The sequence below is a fragment of the Lampris incognitus genome, chromosome 1 (genome assembly GCF_029633865.1).
Source record: "Lampris incognitus isolate fLamInc1 chromosome 1, fLamInc1.hap2, whole genome shotgun sequence".
NCBI lineage: Eukaryota > Metazoa > Chordata > Actinopteri > Lampriformes > Lampridae > Lampris > Lampris incognitus.
The window spans coordinates 130,142,718-130,166,514 of NC_079211.1; the positions used below are offsets into that span (position 1 = coordinate 130,142,718).

The following is a 23,797-nucleotide window of genomic DNA, read 5'->3' on the forward strand; positions in this document are numbered from 1 at the left end:
TGAGAAATGGGTTGCATCCCTTAAATCGGGCGCAAGGGGGCTAACGCCTCATCACAAAAATGTGACAGTCTCGGTTGAACGACTCGGGACAGACGAGACCAAGCAGACTCGGGAGTGATATACACGGAATCAGGACTACGTTAACCTAACGAAGTAGATCGTCGCTAGAAAAGAAAATGTTGCGTTAGCCTGCTTACTGAACCTTTTTGGGGGAAACGTTATGTTATGAAGCGGTTGCTAGTTAGCTGAAAGTAAAGACGATCAGTCTAGGATTGTCTTGACATCTGGCTAACGTTACATTAGCTAACGCCGTTTAGTCGAACGTTAATGCGAGCTAGCGAAACAAATCAATCTGGTGTGTTCCAAATTAGGTCTCCATTTGTTCTGGCCTCACTTTATACTGGGAGGAAAATTGGTTATATTTTCCTTGACAACTAATTTTTTAGCGATTTAGCCTGCAGCTTGACTAGTGCCGAAAACAACTATGGCATCGATGTTCATTGGATGATGCTGCCAGAAAATAGTTTCGACTTTTAAGCTAGCTGTCATCAAGCTCGTTGACGCTAGCCAAGCTAGCCTGCTAACTAGCTAAGCTACAATGGCCAAAATAGAAAACGGCCGTCAGTTAGACACAAGAAGTATCAGGACAATTAGCAGCAGTCATATCGACGATGAGAGTTCTTTGGGATCCGACTCTGAGATCAACGGCTTCACCAGTGACAGACAAACCGATAAATATGGATTTATTGGTGGGGCTCAGCAGTACTCGGAGGAGACGTGAGTTTGTTTGCAAACTATGCTATGCCTTGGTTTCCATTAAACTGCGATCAAGTCGTTCTGTTGACTACTCAAACGATCAAAATCCATTTCTACTGGGATAGACTTGAATATTTGCGCCGAGATATGATTATGATGCAGTTGATTTACTGTCCCAGTTGCAAAAGTTAGCATAAATTCTGCTTCTCCACAACAGAGATTTATTCTCCCTGCCCAACGAGCTGCGTGGCACATAGCGTCTTGTTGATGCCCGTCTTTGCCCTGTTTCTAAGTAAGCCATAACAAAATACTGAACCCTTGCAGGGTGTAAGGATAGCTGTATGACAGGCGTTATCTTTATTTGTTTCTCTACATATGATTGTCCCCCCCCCCCCCAGACATCCGAAAGCCTGGAAAGGTTTAGCTGTGTGTGTGTGTGTGTGTGTGTGTGTGTGTGTGTGTGTGTGTGTGTGTGTGTGTGTGTGTGTGTGTGTCTATTTTTTATCCATTTGTGTTTACACCTTGCCTCAATGCATGTTTGTGGATGACAGTGGGCTCATTTTGAAGTCAGCAGGGTCTTCGTTGACTTAACCAAAATGCACTCAAACATGTTACATTGTTTTGTCCTCCTTTTGAAATTAATTACATATTCTGATGACTTCTTACCTGACTCATGTTCTCGAAACATTACATCATAACTTTCTTCGAAAGTAGTCAAAATTTGTCGGAGTTTGGGTACCCAAGTTACATTATTATTATTTTTGTTTAGATTTTTGTATTCAACATAGAAACGGACTACACTAAGATTATGAAGAACACGGTTTCCTCCTTCTCTTGCACTCAGGGCTTCAGGCCTACAAACACTGAATGAGTGGAAGGAATGAGTGAATGTTGTGCCAAGCACTGGCTGGCTGGGACCTTCCTGTTTTCTGGAGTTTTGGCAGGCCACAGCTCTGGTTCCTTATTACTAGAGGGCCTCATCTGGCACAGACTTTTATAGGTAGTCAAAAATTCAGGGTGCTTAAGTTCTTGTGAAGATGAAGCCAGAGTCTTAAGAGTATTGGACAGATCCATAAAAGAGACTACCTTCTTTTAAAAGGGAGAGGGCTGTCTCAAGCTTAAAAAGAAAAAAAAAAGAAAAAAGCTCTTTTTGAAGATTTTTCATACCCTCCAATTACAGGCTTGGGCCGATCAGATAATTACATGGCTTTGTTAGGCATCAGCCCTCCATCATAATGTAGGTTAGGCTAGCCTGTATTTTACTTTTTCAGTTTGAGAATCTTCATTGCTCTGGCCCTTTTCTTAGATCTGAATGTTTCATACTTAAATTAGGACTACATCATGTGACAGGTCCACCATGACTTTAGGTCGTGGACATTTAACAGACATAACTATATGTTGGCTGCATTGGCGTTTCTCTCTGTATTCCTCAAAGTAAGGCTAGTTGTGTCACATTTATTGAGACTGATGCAACTACGCTCATTTACTCTATCTGTACCTGTCCCCCAGTGTCTACCATTTTATGTTGCAGATTCTTTTTAATAGCCTTAGGATATAGGCCTAAGTATGATCTCAAACTGGTCAAATTAGAGAATTGTTTCTTTTAGCTGGCCCTGCTCTCTCACCAAAGAAATAAGTGTAAGTCAAGTTATAAGTTATCTGGTGTGATCAAACATTGATAAAGTAGTGGCAGCTGTTCTCACTCCTCTCTCTCTCCCTTGTCTCCCCAGGGCTCAGGAGGTGCCTCCAGAAGTGCTGAGGCAAAGGGAGGTGAAATGGCTTGACATGCTTAGCCACTGGGACAAGTGGATGGTCAAGAGACACAATAAGGTCAGACCAAAGCCTTAACTCATGAAATTGCAAGTTGCCACTTGGTTGCCACTCACAAACAGTTAGAAAAGATTCCAAAAGCATTTTACAATATTTATTGATATTTCACAGTATTTAATGATCTGCCCGAAGGGACCTGTATACTGGTATTTTAGTACTATTTGTTTTTGAGTGTCCGAGCAACTGCTTCCCTATCCAAAGTAGTTTATAGTAATGGTTTATAGTAACAAGTACTTTTTGTAAAGCCTACAAAACAAGAGGCAAGGCAATGGCAGTAGTCAAGGTCTCACTGTTTTATTACATAAGGACTTTGTGTTTCATCTTCACTAGTCTAGCGGGTTCTTCCCGTGTGAAATATCCTCGTTTTGCAAATGCTGAGCTGCAGCTTAACCTCATTTCCATGAATCAGCAGCAGGGCAGGACACGACCCATCCCTAGATCTCAAGTCACCCAATGTGCCACGTGACAAACAACAGTCTGAGAGTTGGGGTGGAGCTGCACTGACAGCACATGACCAAACACTGTAATAAAGTAATTCAAAGTCATAGGCTAAACACACAATGGCTGAGGTGTTGTTGGTAGCCTGTTCTCACTGTAGTAACATTTACTGTGCTTGCCAACAGCCCCCTCAGAAAACCATGACACAAGAGTGCATGCCAAATAATTTCACTGTGCCTGCTGTGCCAGTAGGTTCAAAGGTCAGACAGTGAAAGTTGTCATTTTTATTTCTTCATTCTGTTCTGTTGGTACATGACTTTCTGGCTTGAGAGATGAGCGAAGGCAGGTCACATTTCCCCCAGTGCTAAAAACCCTCTCTGAAGGGGAACTTGTGGCCAGAATGCACAAGTACTATTTTGCCAGTTTTGAGAGTAGTGGGTAGAGTCTCTGGTGTTCCTTCCACCATCCCAGCGAGTCCTCCTCACTGTCAAGGTTGCCTAATTGTAAGTAAGACTGTAGTTCAGAGGCTATAGCTTGTTGTTACTGGTGGGGTCTTGGTGTGGTTCCCTCAGTGGTCTTGAAGAAGCCCCCCAAGGTCTTCTTTTTCTTTGAAGTGGGTGCATCCTCAGCAGTCGCAATGCGGGGATAAGTTGGGCCCATCTCCTTGAAAAGAGTATGGTAAATAAAATAATGAATACCCAATTCAATCTAATAAAACATATTTAACATCCATATCCAGAAAGTAGATAACAGCACATTACAGCAGTTGATTTCATAGCACATTTTAATCCACTTCATTTCATTTATAATAAATTCTGTATTTGTATGTAATCACAATAATTACTACTATCATGCCTGCAGGCACTGCGCAGTCCTTGCCATCTCAGAAGTCAGTCTGGCTTGGATTAGTGCAACATTGTCCTCACTGATGTATCGCAGCTTGAACCGTGGATCAAGAGCAGAGGCCAAGCAGCTCTTGTGTCAGAGGATACTTGTATTTTTCATCCAGGTAGCTAAGGATTTTGGTCTTGATGATGCATGTTAGATCTGGATCATCATCCTTCACTTTCAGGATAGAGGAGCTGAAAAGGTGGAGGACTAGCTTTATAAAGGAAACATTGACATACTTTTCATTGGAAAGCGCATCTGTAAACTCAGTCAGAGGTTGGAGGGATTTGTTGATGGCTTCCAGGACATCAGTGTGCTGTCGTGTGGGGATGAGGTCTCTGTCAGTGGACAAGACATAAGCAATGGCTTGCTGCTCCAGGACTTTTTTTTGGGGGGGGGGGCAATTTTCTCCCCAATTGTATCCGGCCAATTACCCCACTCTTCCAAGCCGTCCCGGTTGCTGATCCACCTCCTCTGCCGATCCGGGGAGGGCTGCAGCCTACCACGTCTACTTCGATACATGTGGAGTTGCCAGCCGCTTCTTTTCACCTGTCAGTGAGGAGTTTCACCAAGGGGACGTGGCACGTGGGAGGATTATGCTATTCCCCCCAGTTCCCCTCCCCCCTGAACAGACGTCCTGATCGACCAGAGGAGGCGCTAGCACAGTGACCAGGACACATACCCACATCCGGCTTCCCTTCCTGCAGACATGGCCAATTGTGTCTGTAGAGACGCCCAACCCAGCTGGAGGTAACACAGGGATTCGATCCGGAGATCCCCGTGTTGGTAGGCAACGGAATAGACCGCTACACTACCTGGATGCCCTCCAGGATTCTTTGTATCATGGCCTGCCTCGAATCCCCACCTTGTGGGGCACTCCATCTTCAGTGCATGCTCTGGAAGCTTCAGGTGCCTTTGTGCCTCTGCTAGCTCCTTTTTACGCCTCCAGCTTTAGGAGACACTGCTCACCAGCTTTTTGCAAAGACCGACTGCGTGGTCAATCCAAGGAGCTGTCATTGCATTCTCTAAAAAGAACAAGAGATTTATATATAAAATTAAAGCACAAAATAAAACTTTACCTGCTTTGATACACATTTGATAAACAATCCCCATCATATTATTGATATATTACTATTGTTATTAACAAAGTATTCACTCACATATTAACACAATCAGCACAGATTACATACAATTAATCTTCACGGATTACACAACATATTTCAATTAATTACATGCACTTTTTTCTTTCTTTCTTTTCTTTTTTTCAAATATATCCTGCTATTCACCTATTGCTAGGTGGAGCCTGTGGCCAAAGCACTGGAGCCTCATCCATTTATTCAGAGAAGCTGCCTTCACAACGTAGAGTCATTGTCTGTTGTAATGCAGACAAGTCTCCTCCTGCAAGCTCCAAGAGGCCATCGCTTCCCTCAGTCCCTGGGCAATTGATTCTCCTGTGTGGTCTTGTGGGAAAAATGATGTGCAAACATCGACTATTCATTTTAAAATCACCGTCGATGTAATGAATTGTCAGGCTCAAGTACGGCTCCATTGTTCTGCTTGACCATAGGTCAGTGGTAGTCGCAAAGTACTTGACAGCTGTGACATCCCTCTTTATTTCCCCTTGACGTTTTGCATACAGCGCAGGTAATGCCACTTTGGAAAAATAAGTATGTGAGGGGCTCACATATCTTTTGTCTGGTGTGTTGACCATTTTCCTGAAGCCTTCATTGCTCAGTGTTTATTGGACACATAACTTTGACCTAAAAGGAATGCAACTGCATCGGTTATTTCAGTCTATCTTTGGGAGCTGGATGGATATGGTGATGTGAGCTGTACAGTGTTGCTGTTATGGATGTCTGAGTTGATGCTGGACAAGGACAGGGATTCAGTGAGCTAACGTTAGCAACGTTATTCTTCTTGGCCTTCATGCATTCATCGTACTGCAGTTTGTGGTGTTTTTTTTCAGGCGGTTGAAAAGATTAGTTGTGTTGCTTTGTGGTGCACACACAATTCTACGGCAGCACTCTTTGCATATGACTTGTTCTTGGTTGATATCTAGTACTACTACTACTTTCGGCTGTTCCCGTTAGCGGTTGCCACAGCAGATCATCCATTTCCATTTCTTCCTGTCCTCTGCATCTTCCTCTGTCACACCAGCCACCTGCATGTCCTCCCTCACCACATCCATAAACCTCCTCTTTGGCCTTCCTCTTTTCCTCTTCCCCGGTTGACATCACTTGCCCTAAATCCAAAATATTTCCAAACAAGGGATGATGATCTGTTTTGCGGGGCTAGCTCTTCACCTTCTGCTCCAGACATTTAATATTTATTTTGCTCTTACTCATCTACTCTGGACTGCAACCACAACAACCAGAAAATTTTTGCACTGGCTGCCACTGCAGGGTTGGTGCTTTAAGGGAACAGCTGTGATTGGTCAGGCAGTTAGTTAAGGAAGCACTTGATTTGATGTGCAGCGGAGCATTCCATGAGCGGAGCACACGTTTTAAATGTCAATATCGCAGTTGATCATGTTCATTTAATTGTGGGAAGCTAAAATCATGATCGCGATTACTATTCGATTAATTGTGTGGCCCTAGTGTGTTGCACTCTCCTTGGGAAAGAGTGCCAACATTATATCAGAAAACAAACATGCATTTCTAGAAATCACATTCTAGGGAGTGCAAGGTTATATGATCGGTTTAATTTTGACCTGGTCCTATAGACCATTAAGCACAGTGGCAAACATAATCAAACTCTTGTGAGATAATGTATGAAAGTGTGATGTGAAACTAAATGTCAGTGTGTCAGCAGTAGGTTTAGACTTGTAATTTCACCCATTGTCAAACCCCAAAAAAGAGATGATAGCTGTTGGGTTGTGTCATTTTGATGTCAGCTGAGAATAATTTGAAAGTTTATAAAATCATAAGAATTATGCCTAATTATTCAAAATTCATATTTAGCTACATACTCCCTATATATGGAAGATCAATAAAAGAAGACCCATCAAGAGCACTAAAATCTTGAAATCCAGCCTTCAGATGCCCGGTCAAGCAGAGGGTCAAATCCCCTGTGTGACAGAACACCTTATCTGATTTTCAGCTCAGTGATGTAGTCTAGCTTCCAGTGTGGGACACACGAACGAGTTCATAGCTGTGGTTACATGAAGCATACTTGAAAATCCCTCCAAATAATTGCCTTCCAATGGAAGAGTCAAAATGAATTGATTGTATGAATGCTAAATATTTATCTGATGAGATTAGCTGGATTTTTATGGAGCCTAATATTCAGTAGTCACTCAGAAAAATGACCCAATTAGAAAAAAATGCATTGTTTAACCATCTAAAATGGAAAAAATTAGCTCATTCTGAACTATATTTCTTTTGGCATGACTCATAAACTTTTTTTTTTTAGTTTTTTTTTTTGAAGAGTATTAGCAGCTCATCAACTACTTTTTTTGGTTGAAATAATCTTTATGCATATTTATCCACTTAAATATATAACTTTCTCTAAACAATTTTTGCTGTGGATTTTCATCCAATAAAGTCTGGTCATGGGTGAGGTAAAAGTCACAACCCTAAAGGTCTTGGCAAGTTGTCATTTCAGTGAAGCTCCCTTTGTGCTTGTTTTCTCCTGTTAAAAGACTGCAGCATATGGTGCAGAGACTGTTGCTGATTTGAAAGAACAGCAGATGATCTGTGCTGGTTTTAGCATGCAACACAGATTCATCTTGGTATGCTAGAATATGGGATTTTTTCACCACACATGTCCAAAATGTTTTAGTATCATAGTTTGCATATTGATTTATGTAATTCATCAGAGTTCAGATCCTCAAGACTAAAACAAGTGCTGTTAATCATAGTACACCTCAGCAGAATGTGTCCTGCAGTTTACAACATTTGTGGAGCTCATGTATTGCCAGCTATAAAGGGATAATGCATAACCTGAGACATAGCAGTGGGAAGTTCATGTTTTCTGCCTACCTTGCTAGCTCCAGACATTGATGAGATAAGGATTGCACTTTTGTCTGCGACTTAAACAAAGTACTCAAAGAGATGGCACATCCCATCATAAGAACTTTGCTGGGATTCATTTCGCTGTGCGAGATTGCTCTGAAAGCTAATACGAGTCTTAAAGCAGAAATTAGTAGTGTAGCGTTCTTTGATTGGCCACAGATTTCACAGCTTTTGTATGTAAGGAGTTTGTGACCAAATCTGATATATTTTCATTATTTTATACGTATGATCTGTTAAATTAATAGCATCTGTTGCAGCCATGTTTTATCTTTTATTTTTTGGACCCCCTTCTCCCAATTGTACTTGGCCAATTACCCCACTCTTCCAAGTCCTGGTCGCTGCTGCGCTCCCTCTGCTCATCTGGGGAGGGCTGCAGACTACCACGTGCCTCCTCTGATACATGTGGAGTCACCAGCCAATTCTTTTCACCTGACAGTGAGGAGTTTCACCAGGGGATGTAGCGCGTGGGAGGATCACGCTATTCCCCCCAGTTTCCCCTCCCCCCTGAACAGGCACTCCGGCCGACCAGAGGAGGCACTAGTGCAGCAACCGGGACACATACCCACATCCAGCTTCCCACCCACAGACACGACCAATTTTATCTGTAGGAACACCTGACCAAGCCGGAGGTAACACAGGGATTCAAACTTGTGATCCCTGTGTTGGTAGGCAACGGAATAGACTGCTACGCTACCCGGACTGTTGCAGCTATATTAGAAAAACATTATTTTTGTTTGAGGAAAAACGTTTGCAGCAGTGGTTACTGGATGTATCTAATGGCTAGAATATTTCTGTCCATTTGGGAGCACATTAACAATATTTTCCATTTCTCTGCTGTTTTGTTGGGTGTACTCTTGACTTTGTGTCTGCATCTGTGGTCCAGGTGCGACTGCGGTGCCAAAAAGGGATCCCTCCTGCCCTCCGAGGCCGTGCATGGCTCTATCTGTCAGGTGGAAAGGTGAAGAGGGAGCAGAACCAAGGAAAGTTTCAGGTCTGGCAGCATCCTCTTTCACTTCTACCTCACAGCTTTTTTTTCCCCTTTTTTAAATCTCTGTTTCATCTGAAAACATTATTGAAACTGTGGGTGCCTATGAGTACTGTATGACTGAATTATAGTTTTCAGTTTTCTGCAGAAATTGTTTGACTTCAAAAGGGTATGTTTGTTTATGCTCACCGTACATCCGCAACGAAGGAGATCCAAGCCTCCTTTATGAAGGAACATAAACCTTTATTTACTGCTCGGCAGCCAAACACTACATATTTCTGAGACATTGGTTTTCAATCAGACAGTCTGGTTACCCAGATGTCTAAATGTCTGTAATTTTTCATCCAAAACCAATCAACAATGCATTTGCTGCTCAGTCAGAGAAAGTAGTTGTTTAGTATGGGGGGGGGGTTTCCACACAAGCAAGGAACAAATGATTGTAGACAAACAGATTACCGTCCATGATTTTTCCCAATATGGATGGTAATCAGAATTAAAACAATCACATTGTAAATAGTCTATACATGTTCATTCAAGGCATCTGGTGTTTAAGCATTTTTATGGTGAAATAAGGTCCATTGTTTTCTTTGTAAATATATATTTTATTTTCTAAAAGTGATGGTTGTTGGTAATATTTGGATTATGTTCAATGTTGTTGAAGGCTTTAGAAGTCCTTAGTTAAATAAATATCTGTAATTGTGAATGTAGAAATTATAACATATGGATAACACATGCACAAATGAGCAGGCCACCCCCAATCTTCCAACTCAAGTCCCTCCCACACAAATGCAACCCTTCGAAATAAATTGTTCATTCATTCGTTCATCTTCAGCTGCTTCTCCGGGATTGGGTCGTGGTGGCAGCAAGCTAAGTAGGGCACTCCAGATGTCCCTCTTCCCAGCAACACCCTCTAGCTCATCCTGAGGGATCCCAAGGTGTTCTCAGGCCAGATTGGACATTTAGTCCCTCCAGCGAGTTCTGGGTCTACCCCAGGGTCTCCCCCCAGTTGGCCGTGCCCGGAAAGCCTCCAAAGGAAGGCACCCAGGATGCATCCTAATCAGATGCTCGAACAACCTCAACTTGCTCCTTTTGACACGAAGGAGCAGTGGCTCTATTCCAAGCTCCCTCCGGATGTGCGAGCTCCTCACCCTATCTCAAAGGCTGAGCCCAGACACCCTACGGAGAAAACTCATTTCAGCTGCTTGTATCCGCAATCTCACCCTTTCGGTCACTACCTAATGCTCATGACCATAGGTGAGGGTTGGAACGAAGATTGACTGGTAAATTGAGAGCTGTGCCTTCCGGCTCAGCTCTCTCTTCACCACAACAGTCCGGTACAACGTCCGCATTACTGCTGATGCTATACCAATCTGCCTGTCAATCTCCCGCTCCACCCTACCCTCACTCATGAACAAGACCCCGAGGTACTTGAACTCCTTGACTTGAGACAACAACTCATCCCCAACCCGGAGGGCGCAATCCACCATATTCCAGTAGAGAACCATGGCCTCAGACTTGGAGGTGCTGACTCTCATCCCGGCCATTTCATATTCGGCTGCAAACCACCCCACTGTGCGCTGGAGGTCGCATTCTGATGAAGCCAACAAAACTACATCATCTGTGAAGAGCAGAGATGGAGTTCTGATGTTCCCAAAATGGACACACTCCTCACCTTGGCTGTGCCTTGAGATCCTGTCCATGAATATCACAAACAGAATCGGAGACAAGGGACAACCTTGGCAGAGTCTGACACCCACCAAAAATGTGTTTGACGTTGTGTCGAGAATGCAGACACAGCTCTCACTTTGGTTATACAAGGACCGGATGGCTTGTAACAATTGCCCCGGTACCCCATATTCCCGCAGTACCCCCCACAGAGGGCCCCGGGGTACATGGTTGTAAGCATTCTCCAAGTCCACAAAACACATGTAGACAGGCTGGTCAAACTCCCATGGCCTCCTCAGCACTTCTGCAAGGGTAAAGAGTTGGTCCGTTGTTCCATGGCCAGGACGGAATCCACATTGTTCCTCCTGGATCTGAGGTTCGACAGTCGGTCGGAGCCTCCTTTCCAGCACGAGTATACTTTCCCAGGTAGGCTGAGTAATGTGATGCCCCAATAATTGTAGCACACCCTCCGGTCCCCCTTTTTAAATATGGGAGCCACCACCCCAGTCTGTCACTCCACAGGTACTGTCCCCGACCTTCACACAATACTGAAGCGGCATGTCAGCCAAGACAGTCCAACAATGTCCAGAGCCTTCAGCATCTCAGAGCGAATCTCATCCATACCCGTCACCTTGCCACCGAGGAGCTTTTTAACTACCTCAGAGACCTCTGCCAGGGATATGGGTGGGGTTTCCCCCAAGTCTTCAGACTCTGCCTCTTCCACTGAGGATGTGTTAGCCGGAAGAATTGGATCATTTCATTTTAAGAAAATTCACCGAAGCAGTTTTTATTTTTTTACTCGAGGCTTTAGTCGAACTATTGTACTGTATTAGAATAGGAATTGATGGTCCTCTGTGGGTTTTCTTAGGAGCTGGACAGCCTGCCGGGGGACCCAAAGTGGCTGGATGTGATTGAGAAGGACCTTCATCGACAGTTTCCCTTCCATGAAATGTTTGTGTCACGGGGAGGACATGGGTAAGCTGTGCTCTGACCTCAACACATAATCAATGACAGTTGTATTTGACATTTGATATGACTGCTGTGTCTTTTTATGTGTGTGTGTGTGTGTGTGTGTGTGTGTGTGTGTGTGTGTGTGTGTGTGTGTGTGTGTGTGTGTGTGTGTGTGCATCTGTGTCTGTCTGCACCACAGGCAGCAGGACCTGTTCCGTGTTCTCAAGGCTTATACTCTATACAGGCCAGAGGAGGGCTACTGTCAGGCTCAGGCTCCCATTGCTGCTGTGTTGCTAATGCACATGCCTGCTGAGGTATGCTTTGGTCTGCTAGAATGACCTTGTGAATCCTACTGCTCGAGAGCTGTTTCCCTCATTACGGAAATGTGTTCTCACCCTGTGTGTCAATAGGTCTTGTGTAAGTTATCAATATGTCCCTGCTACAATGACAAAATCTCTATATTTTGTTATTCACAGCCCGCAAAGTTATTCTCATTCTAATTGTTGATATATGATCAAGTTTTGATAGTGAACCCTTAGAGGCCTTGCGAGGAAAAAAAGGCCAGGACTTTATATTTGCGTCTCATCTCGAAAAATAAAAACAAAATTGATTGCACACATCTCAATCTTCAATAATATGCTGGAGAAGAAGCTAAACATTTCCAAAGAATAGTGTCTGCGTGCCCATTTCATCCTTCCACAAATTTCTCATAAAATTTAATTTTCACTTGCATAACAAAAAACTTCCGTACACTGTTCTCTACACTTGCAGTCAGAGATCTTGTGTACCGAAATGTTGTGTTATCAATTATTAAAGATCTCTGACTGCAAGTATAAAGGACAGTGTGCAGGAGTTTTTTGTTCTGCCTTTGTTGACCCATGATTTTGTCCTATGCACCTGTCGATCTACAGGTGTGCAAAAGGTCTGCTCTTAGATTTTTCCTAGCATGAAAATGTGACATTTGGTGCCAAAAAGTTACTTCAGTGTGTATAAAACATACTTCAACGTGGGGGAGTGATATTGTATTTTTTCCCCCAACTTTTAAGTCAGGTTTTCCATGTCCACATTTTGCATGTTAGTGATTTCCATCTTAACACAGGAGAAACATCCCTTCAGAGGAATAGTTCTATTTAGTTTACTGACTTCATCTGTATTTTTTTCCACAGGATGCCTTCTGGGGGCTGGTCCAAATTTGTGAGAAGTATCTTCCCGGATACTATAGTCCTGGCCTGGTGAGACTGGAATATGTTTCCTTCTGAAAGCATTTATGTTGGGTATTGAAAGATATTAAAAGCATAGGATAGAATTGGCCTTTACTGCAGTCAAGAGTTACTTCGCTCTCAACTGATTCGTATTGGTAGGACAGTTAACAAATGGATTGTTCGTCTTGATAAACCATAATTTTGTGTTGATACTATTAGTGCAATTAATTGTAAATAATCAGATATTGGAATTTTGTTTCCACAATTCAGGGCTCCAGATGGTGACTAAAATGGTCGCCAATGCGACTAACTTTAATTTTGCGACCTTTTTTTTTCCTGCCAGTTGCCAGTGGCCACCATTACCCACAAGCAAAAAAAGAAAAAGAAATGGCCATACGTTTTGTTTGTGTACTGAACTCTCATCTCCTCTCGCGCCTGCGTCTACCTGACCTATCGCATGAACTCCTGTACGTTTTCCAATATGTGAACTTGTCTGTACTCCTGTCTTACGGTGGTTGAAGCGTCGGCTGCACAGATGAACAGAAACAGTGGTTGAAGATGGTTTAAAATCACATTTATCAGGTTAAAAATGTGAAGCGTTAACTTTATGAACGGTGTTTAATTTAGTTTGATGGAGTTTGAATTTAGAAGTTAGATGTAGCCAACTGCGTAGTTAGCTAACGTTAGCCAGCTACCAAGAAAACGAAATGCGCAAATGAAAACTATCAGACTCAAATTCCCTGGCTGTCCAAACCCAGCCTCCTCTACACCAGATGCCAACAATGTTGAGACCAATTTGACTGGGGAAGGTTCTCAAGTGACATTTGAGTCATCCCAGCCCGATTCAATCAGTGTGCAGTCCTTTACAGATGATGATAACCAAGTGCCACAAGTGGAGTCTTCCTCTCCCATCCCCGTGGCTCCCATCCCTACAAGACAGTTTAAATCAGCTTGGCTATAAGAGTTCGCCTGGTTACGTTATGACAAGGGGAAAATGTACTGCACGTTTTGTGCTCAAGTAGGACAAGAGATTGCTGGTAAAACAGAGTTCATTGCCGGTTCAAGTCATTTTAAAAAGGAAACCACGAAGAAGCATGGTGACAGTAAAAAACATAAGCATGCCAGAGATTGTGTCACTGCTCAGTCTGCCCCTCACGCCACCCCAATAGTGAAAGCAGTGCAATGTGCTAGTGATAAAGTCGCAGAAAAAGAGATGAGGGAATTGAAAATATAATTCAGCGCAGCCTACGTGATTGCAGTGAAAGAAATACTATTCACAAAGTAAGCTCTCGGATTCTATTGATGAAGAAGAATGGCATAGGTGTGTCAAAGACTTATAATGATACAGCATATACAGAGTTTGTTGGTTGCATTGCAGATGAATTGAAAAGCAGTGTGCTTGAGGGGGCTTTAAAGGCAAATTACATCTCTGTTATAACTGATTGTGGGACAGATGCCTGAGGAAAAGACAATGTTATTGTATACTGTAGGCACTTATCTGATGGAACAGCTGTGACCCGTCTAGTGGGGTTGGCCGAACTTGATCACAGTCATGCAGAAGGAACCCTAAATACTATCAAGTCGCTGCTTGAAAATGCAGATCCACCCAGTCCAAACTGGTGGGTACACAAAATGAGTGCTTTTGGAGCAGATGGTGCAAGCGTTAACATGGGTGCAACAGGGGGCTAGGGGCTTATTATAGTTTAGGGTTAGACTACACTGGCTGGCCAAGTGACACTGACACGGTGGTGGTGGGAGATATGGACTTGTAGCTTGAATAAGCAGGAAACGACTAACTGTACACAGTTGAATAAAAAGTGAAAAAAAGAAGAGTGGACATTTTAAGTATTTATGGTTATGATTGCAGTATGTTCAACATTGCACATATTGTTTATGTAAAGAATACATTGTGTAGACCAGTGTTTCTCAAACCTCTCCTGGAGGACCACTTGTCCTACATGTTTTAGATCTCTCCTGTTCCAACACAGTTGATTCAAATGATCAACTCGTTATGAACTCCTGAAGCTGCTTAATAACAAACTGATCATTTAAATCAGCCATGTTGGAGCAGGGGGAGATCTAAAACATGCAGGACAAGTGGTCCTCCAAGAGAGGTTTGGGAAACACTGGTGTAGACTATGGAAGGCAGAGCAAACAAAGGCAGACAGTACAGAGGGGAACGAAAAGGCAGTGTGATGCAGCCCTTTAACAATGTAGCATATGACATCACTTTATTTTGGCTCCTGAAAATTTGATTTGGCTCCTTAATATTTTGGGTTTAGGAGCAGGCTCCTAGATTTTTTTTGTTGTTGCTTGGAGCCCTGCAATTACAGTGCCTTGCAAAACTATTCAACCCCCTTGACAGTCATCACTTGGATTATAAAAGATGCACATCTGTTCCTGAACAGTATTATTTTTGTGAACACATAAGCTCTAACAGCATGTTCCCAAAGCCAAAATAATTTGTTTCGCTGACTTTTGTTGAATAAATTGAAGACTAAAATACAGTGCTTGCATAAGTATTCAATCCCCACATATCAGTACTTTGTAGAGTACCCTTTTGCTGCAATAACAGCCATGATTCTCTTGGGGTACATATGTACAAGCTTTGCACATTGTTCTGGGGTAATTTTTGCCCATTCTTCTCGGCAGAATTTGTACAGGTCTTGCAGGTTGGTGGGATGGCACCTCTGAACTGCGATTTTCAGTCTGTGCCACAGATTTTCAATGGGGTCTAGGTCCGGACTTTGACTTGGCCACTCCAAAATGTTCACCTTTTTGTTGCTGAGCCATGCCTTTGTTGCTTTAGCCTTGTGCTTAGGATCAGTGTCCTGCTGGAAGGTGAACCTTCTCCCAAGCTTAAGTTTTATGGCAGACTGCGGTAGGTTTTCTTCCAATATTTCCCTGTATTTAGCTCCATCCATTCTTCCCTCAATTTGAACAAGGTTCCCAGTGCCTGCAGATGAAAAGCAACCCGATAGCATTATGCTGCCGCCACCATGCTTCACTGTAGGGAGGGTGTTTTTTAGGGCATGAGCAGTGTTAGGTTTGTACCACACATAACGCTTTCAGTTTTGGCCCGAAAGCTCAGCTTTCATCTCATCTGACCACAAAACCTTTACCCACATCCTAACTGTCTCTCATGCTTGGTAGCAGACTCCAAGTGTGCTTTTATATGCATAGTTTTGAGCAACGGCTTCTTTCTTGCCACCCTCCCATACAGACCAGATTTATGGAGAGCCCGTGATAGGGCTGACCCATGCACATTTACTCCAGTTTCAGCCACTGATCTCTGGAGCTCCTTCAAAGTGATTGCAGGATCATCTGTGACTTTCCTCACCAGCCCACGTCTTGCTTGGACACTTAGCTTTGAGGGACGGCCTGTCCTACAAAGTGTCTGGGTTGTGTGATACAGCTTCCACTTTCTGACAATGGATCCAACTGTGTTCCGTGGGACATCCAAACACTTTGATATTGTTTTGTGTCCCTTTCCCGCCTTCTGCATTTTAATCACTTCGTCTCTTACTTCAGTATTATGCTCCTTTGTCTTCATTTTTTTGATGGAGTTCATGTCCGGCCAATGAAGTTTACACAGAGTGCTTTTTATACCCATAAATAAGACCATTACTTTAATATCTTACAGGCGCCCGCTATTTATATCCAATTGTGTTTACCTGAGTTTGTTTTAGGGTTAATTTGTCATTTGTGTAAATTTAAAGCTTTCAGAACACAAGGGGTTGGTTGAATACTTATGCAAGCACTATAGTTTAGTTTTTAATTTATTAATAAAAAGTCAGTGAAACATAACTTATTTTGGCTTTGGAAACATGCTGTTAGAGCTTATGGGTTCACAAAAATAATATTGTTCAGGAACAGACGTGCGAGTATCTTTTATAATCCAGAAAATAGTGATGATAACCAATTTTTATGCATGTGGTTAGCCTGGCATACGCTGAAATGATTAAATCTATTTGAACAGTTAACATGGAGACCCATTTGGCCGTGTTGCTATGCAAAGCCTGTGTGCTTCAGAGGCTCTGATTCATTCCCACATCGTAATAATGGAAATGGCAATGTTAGGTGCAGGAAAATAACTTTGTAGTTTCTGGTGACCATTCCACTGCTGTCGACAATCCATTATCTGCATACCGAGTAAGGTCTGTCACTGGCCTGCTTAATGTCAATTGTCTCAAACGGCCCATGTCAAATCTTTTTTGTAATACACGTGTGAACAAGTTAATCGTTGTAAATCACATTTCGGTGGCCTTACGAATTCAAAATAGGTAGCGATTGTAGAGAAAACAGCTTGTGTTCTATTATAACAGGTGTCTGAAATTCAGATTTGACCAGAAATGTAAAGCGCTTTGAGTGGCCGTTGCAGCTAGAAAAGCGCTGTATAAAATGCAGCTTGATTGATTGATTGAAGGGGGTTGAACACTTTTGCAAGGCTCTGTACTAATGGTGTCATTTAGCAAAACTAAAGAGTCTGAAAGATATTTTCAGTGCATAATGTGTTAAATGAAACGTTTCCATTACACCTGCCCAATCACGTTCTTTAATTGCACAATGTGCTCTTATGTGACCAAAACAAAAGAAATGGGCGTTAATCATAGAGAAAGAAAGATATGCCTAAAATAGTGGGTTTTTTTAAAAAGGTGATGAAGAGTAAAGTGAAAAATTACGGACAGCCCCAATGTTATCAGTTGCAAATGTACAATAAAGTTATCTTGTTTCATTCAACAAAGACTTATAATCATGATGATAATAATGATAAAGGTGATCATAATATTTAGCAACATACTTTTGGTTACCATTTTTGCCATGATCGTGCAGTCCTTGCAACAAGTTGCAGAGATGGCTTGAATGGTAAAACCTATTCTGCATATTACCCATTACAATGCACCAAGCCTCGAAAATGTTTGCTTGGGTGCGATAGAATAGGAATTTCTATCATGTCTAAGTCTGATAAAATATTGTTTCATTAAGAAAAAAATCATGGTGAACAAGTAGGGTCATTTAAAATCTAGGGTCTAGTTTGTATATGCATGTTAACTATATTAAGGATGTTTCACCTATGACAAAATTAAAGGGTGATAAAACAGTTCTCCCATTTTAAATAAATCCCTTTTCACTAGGGTTTCTTATATTCAATGCATTAGTGTTTTCAGCCCTAAAATACTATAATGGTTAATTTCCTTCTACTTTTGCGTTTTGCAGGAGGCAATACAGCTGGATGGAGAAATCCTGTTTGCGCTTTTGCGTCGTGTCTCTCCCCTCTCCTACCGTCACTTGGAGAAACACAAAATAGACCCCATCCTCTATATGACTGAGTGGTTCATGTGTGCCTTCTCCAGAACCCTGCCCTGGGCCTCTGTGCTGCGTGTCTGGGACATGTTCCTCTGTGATGGTAAAACACACACACAAACACACAGATACATTTATTATTCCTAGTTCTTTACTCTTATATCTATTTTACTGGTACTGAGTATTGTAAATAAGGATTTTTGAGGATAAATCTAAAACAATTCACTATCACCCAAGTAGATGGATATCACTGACAGATATGTTGAGCCTCATGCAAAAATATTCTCCAGAATTTCTCTTAAATTTGTTTCTGAGAGAAGTGCATAGGAGAAATCAATGTCTGATTCATGAAACATTTTAAACCCCCCAAATTTGCCCTTATGTATTTTGGCCTTGGATGTTTTTGCCACCTGTATGTAAATTGAACATGTGCATCAGTAAACTCTGCTGCAATAATTAATGACTCAGAAACACCATAGGACAAGCTCAGTGCAAAAAAAAAACAAAAAACAATAAGGAGGAACCTAAACAGCTGATCAAGTCCTACCATTGCATTGGGACATGCCACTGTCAAAAGGATCGAGAAGAAAAAGAACTTTATACATTTAAAAATGAAAGTACTGCTGTCAGTACTGACCTAAGAAAAAAGAACTTTTCCAGAATCGGTTCGTATTGGTGTCTGGTCTCATCTGAGCCATCATTTGCATTTTTGTGTCAGTTTTTTAGAATTTATATTTTTCTTTTCTATTTTTCTTATATCAAAGTAACCCAAATATAGTCATGCAGGGCAGCATGGTGGCGCAGTGGTTAGCGTGGTCGCCTCACAGCAAAAAGGTGCTGGGTTCGAACCCTGGGGTTATCCAACCTTGGGGGTATTCCCAGGTCATCCTCTGCGTGGGTTTCCTCCGGCTGCTGCAGTTTCCTCCCACAGTCCAAAGATATGTAGGTCAGGTGAATCGGCCATACTAAATAGTCCCTAGGTGTGAATGTGTCGGCCCTGTGATGGACTGGCGGCCTGTCCAGGGTGTCTCCCCGCCTGCCGCCCAATGACTGCTGGGTTAGGCTCCAGCATCCCGCGACCCTACTTAGAATAAGCGGCTTGGATAATGGATGGATGGATAGTCATGAAGTATTTTTTGCAGTAAGTAGGTCCATTATGTTTCTATTAATTTACACCTATGTGAGTTTATTTTTTATATCCTAACCTTTAATACCAATATTTCTATGCATTAGGCTAATGATTTGTGAACTTTCGCAGTTTTAAAGACATGGTTGAGCAATGGTATTTTGAATTTGCGCATACAGCAAATCTGTAGTGTTCTTGAATTTTTAACTTGCCCACAAATAAATCCAAAATATGACAAAATTGGTGGATGCCAAAAGATTTATTGAAATGGTTCTTATCTTTTTTTAAGGATTAAATCTGGATTTACAAACAACCCATTGTTTGGTTCTTTCTCATCAAAGACCTTAACAAATTCATGCAAACTGACCTGGCTCCTTTCTGTCCCTCAGGAGTAAAGATCATATTCCGTGTGGGTCTGGTGCTGCTCAAGTGCATGCTGGGGACCCGTGAAAAGCTGAAGGTCTGCCAGGGCCAGTACGAAACCATGGAGCTTCTCAGGGCTATAGAGCCACGCTACATGCAAGAAGGATTCCTTGTCCGAGAGGTAATAGGCAGAGCAATAATTTGAAACACAAATAGCAAGAAAATTGCTGACTAAACATTTTCCATTACAAATGATTTGCAGAAAAGTGTCCACAAAGAACCGAATTAACTGTCACCAATTCAACTGGTATCAGCTTCTTGCTAGTTGTAGAAAGGCCTCTAATGGGCTCATATATAGTGATGTAATGGTGCCCTTTATCAGTCATGGAAGACATGGCGTTTACAGAGGACAATGGCTGTTCAGAAATGTAGAGGAGGGAGGAGAGGAGAGTGCTTAAAATGATACAGAGACAAATTGACCAGAGTGCTGGTTGGCCACTGTCTGGTTCCTATGCCAGGCCTTGTGTGAGAGTCTTTCCAGGCGGACAATAGCCTCTCTTATTGGTAATACCATCTTTACTGTGGGTGACCACAATTCCACAGTAGCCCCAGGCCCTTTGACATTTACTGACAAAGTTCATTGTGGGTCCGAATGGACAGATGCAGCAGGAACTTATTTTCTTGCAAGGTCTGATCAATATACCCCACATTTCCTGTTAAATCAAGTTGTATGTCAGTTGGCTCTGTCAGCAAAGTAGCTTCTAAGCTTGTGCTCATGTCGTTTGTATTTTGGTAGATTCTGGAGGTACCAGTGACTGCACGAGACATCGAAAGGGAGCATCACACCCAGCTGAAGCGCTGGAAGAAAAATCGAGGGGAGCTGAATTTCAGGTCGCCTCCCAGAATGCATGGTGCACGGGTCATCTTGTTGGCTGAGCCACTCAGGCGCCAGGACCTCCAACAGAAACCCACCATCATAGCTGAAGTCCCCATGCCCCCGCCGTTATCCAACCCTCAGTTGAAGAAGGAAGAGACGAGCAAGGAGCAGAAGAAGAGCAAAAAGAAAAAGAGCATAAAGAAATCCTCCCAGCCGGTTGCGGAGATCCCTAATCCTTACCCTCTTCCTAACGTCCCTCAGCACCAGCCCAGAGATCCACCAGACCAGCCTCCAGTCGTCAGTGAGATGCCCCAGACAGTGTCACAGACTGTGACAGACACAGCTCACCAGCAGGAGCAACCGCCTATCGACCTCCCTCTCGCCAAAGAGTCTCCCCTCCAGCTATCTACTCAAAGCATCAGCAGCACAGAGCAGGATACATACCTGTAGCACCCTCACCAGGTAGAGTGTGGAAATGCATGTTTGCAAGGCGCAACAGCACAGCTCACCCAAAACCAGCCAATTATGCCATGCTTTCTCATGGCCAGGATCACCATTCAGTTATGAGCAAGAGTCAGCTCTCTTATTCTGCATGCTGTTTTAGACACCATTTTCCCTAGGATGCTTTTCTCTACACACTAAACTTCGCTGCAAAATGTGAAACTGCTTTGATGCCTACAACTTTGCCCCACATGTTGCTGATGTTACCTCATCTTCATCCTTCATTTAGACCATCACTATTATAGAAAATAAATCTATATGCAAGGGAGAAATGTTACAGAATAACTGGGAGTAATCTCCATCATCATTTGAATATCTTATTTGTTTGGTTTAGAGGTTGATGAATAGATGAACACTGAGGTGTCACAAGCTTATAAGTCTTCATGCAAACTCCACACGGTTGAATTCAGTCAGATAGTGCTAAGCTGCAGTGAATGTTAACATCTGCTACAAACTCCTCGACTGTTGATTTTTTTTGTTGTTGTTAACCAGTACTGTTCATTGTGTCTTGCGTCTGTTCACTAGATTTAAAAAGCTCCTTTCACCCACTAGAGGGCGGCCTTTCATTTTGCAGTTGAATTATCAGTTATTCTTTGCATGAAAAATGACTCAGAATGATTTGGATTCACTTTATTCAAATACAGTGTGTTGTTTTGAGTTTAAATGTAATTAACCCAGAATCTGTCTTAAGTTTTGTGCTTCGTCGTGCTGCATTTGTACAATTCTGCACATTTTTTTCAACATTATTTACCAACAAAATACAGAATATGACATCCTGGATGATTTTACGTGCCTTGCACGTTTTGTGCACAAATCATCAGGATGCCGTGGCGCATGGGGCTTTTCTGTTTTGGGATGTGTCTTAAGTCCGTAGAAATGCTAATCCTCCCAGTGCAAGGCACTTTCAGACACTTATGAGCAGTGATAACTCACGTTGGGTTGGCAATGGAAAAGAGAACACTGGACATTCCTCACTGTATGACACATTCCTGCCTTCTTTCTAAGCTAATCTATCTAAAAACTGCCTTTTGCCAAATGTAAATCTGTATTATATATGCATTTGTTGAGTAATTTGACATCTTGGAAAGTGAATGCAAGGAGAATAATTTTTGGGACTGACCATACTCCTTTTATTGCTCGAGTACCTAGTCAAAGCCAAGTCTTTGTACTATGTTACTGCAGGGTTTTGTTTTCATTTTTGTTTTGGCTAGAAATCCCAAAGCAATTCAATTCAGTGCCATATTGTGGTGATTAATGATCAACACCTGTGACCCTACATACACTCTTTGTCTCCGTTTTATTTTATTTTTTCCAATTTTATTTGTCAAACCATTTTTGGGATCTGTAGCTTTTCTGGTTTGAAAAGATGGCACATTCATCTGGAAAATTGGGAGAACTGTTGGGATTACAAGGCTGTTGTCCTCAGAACATGGCAGACAATCTTTTTGATCACAGCCCAATGCGGTGTTAATTGGACAACTGACTTCTGGGAGGCTATTTTATGCAATTTGTCACAACGGTATATTGGTGGGATTTTTGACCTATTGACAAACAAACATTAAGTAAAATGTGTTTGTGTGCATTCATTCCATATTATCTGCTGCAAAATCAGTGTACAGGTTAATGTACCAGAAAAGCAATAATGTTTGAATGGATAACAATTTTCAGATGGTCTCTTTGACTTAGGGTTGTTTTTTTTCCCCAGTTGCTTTGTTACACACCTTCATTTGTGGCAATGCTCTAATTTAATGCTCAATGTGTAGATATGACATTTATAAAATAACACTTTGTTTCAAATGAAATGTATTTTTCTGTCAAAAGCGGTCTATTTTGTTCAGCAGCTATACTACAGAGGGAACAATTCTTAATTATTTGCATTGCCGACCAGCATGGAAAGTTTTAACACTAGAAAAAGTGTTTTGTTCCTAGATAACAGGGGTTCTTTGTAGTAACTGCGTGCCAGTTAAATTTTTTACTCTGGGGTCAAGATTAGTATTCTTTTGCTATGTGCGAATAACAATTTCCAGATAACAGTTACAGAAAAAATAGATATGAAAAAAGACAATGTATTAATTACTGGTGTGACTTAAAAATAAAATTTTGATATTGTTGAACATTAAATGTCTTTTCCTTTTACGGATACAAATCTGTTATCCATCCATACATGATTTATACCCGCGGAGTATCCCAGCAGGCACTGGGTGGAGGGCAGGGAGGCACCCTGGATAGATCACCAGTCCATCAGCGGGCCCATATCACATACTCAACAGTCATATTTATGGGGACTTTAGAGACTCCAGTTCACCCAACATGCGTGTCTTTCGACTGTGGGAGGAAACTGAAGTACCGGGGGAAAACTCCTTACAGATGTGCTGGAATTGAACCCAAGACCCTTCGTGAGGAAACACTGTAAACCAAAAACGGCCACTACACATCAAATTAACACAATTTGTGTATGATACAGGTTGAATGCAGAGAAACCACCCTGCCACTCTCATGGGCTCAGTCTATGTGCAATGACTCATTTTGAACAGCAGGTGACGCACCAGTCATCACTTAATTATCTGGACAGCGAAGCGGTCACTCCTGACAGATACCTCACCTTTTCACCTCTAACCTCAGGGCTCAGCATGAGCCAAACCAGCCAGGGCTATCCACAATCATGCCATCTAAACTTTAAATTGATTTGTTGTCTTTTTTTCTCTCATTTCTTTGAATTACCTAATACCCCTTTCCCTCACCTGAAGGTGTGAGATAATTGAAGTGGATACCAACAGCTTGCCTTGGGCTTATGCATTTAGTGCAAATTGCCGCCTTCATTTGAAGTTACCTGGCAGGGTGTGTGCTCCAACTGTTGGCCTCTGGTCATCGGCTGCTGAGGTTGGGGTGGGGGTGGGG

General features: G+C 42.3%; 1 protein-coding gene across 1 annotated transcript; it reads left to right on the forward strand.

Annotated features, from left to right (window-relative positions):
* Window positions 1-88: 88 nt before the first annotated feature.
* On the forward strand, window positions 89-23,008 carry tbc1d10aa (TBC1 domain family, member 10Aa). The gene is made up of 9 exons (XM_056280723.1): window positions 89-777; window positions 2,487-2,586; window positions 8,809-8,916; window positions 11,444-11,550; window positions 11,726-11,840; window positions 12,693-12,758; window positions 17,946-18,135; window positions 19,548-19,702; window positions 20,318-23,008. Exons 1-9 carry the CDS (start codon window positions 599-601, stop codon window positions 20,846-20,848), a joined length of 1,551 nt encoding a protein of 516 aa, XP_056136698.1. The 5' UTR covers window positions 89-598; the 3' UTR covers window positions 20,849-23,008.
* The last annotated feature ends 789 nt before the right edge of the window (window positions 23,009-23,797 follow it).

What these genes read in the sequence shown, in the direction of transcription:
- tbc1d10aa (XM_056280723.1), top strand. Translation starts at nt 599, where the DNA reads ATGGCCAAAATAGAAAACGGCCGTCAGTTAGACACAAGAAGTATCAGG. An exon ending in TGGTCAAGAGACACAATAAG is followed by an intron (nt 2,587 to 8,808) that starts GTCAGACCAAAG and finishes TCTGTGGTCCAG; the next exon opens with GTGCGACTGCGGTGCCAAAA. An exon ending in AGAACCAAGGAAAGTTTCAG is followed by an intron (nt 8,917 to 11,443) that starts GTCTGGCAGCAT and finishes GGGTTTTCTTAG; the next exon opens with GAGCTGGACAGCCTGCCGGG.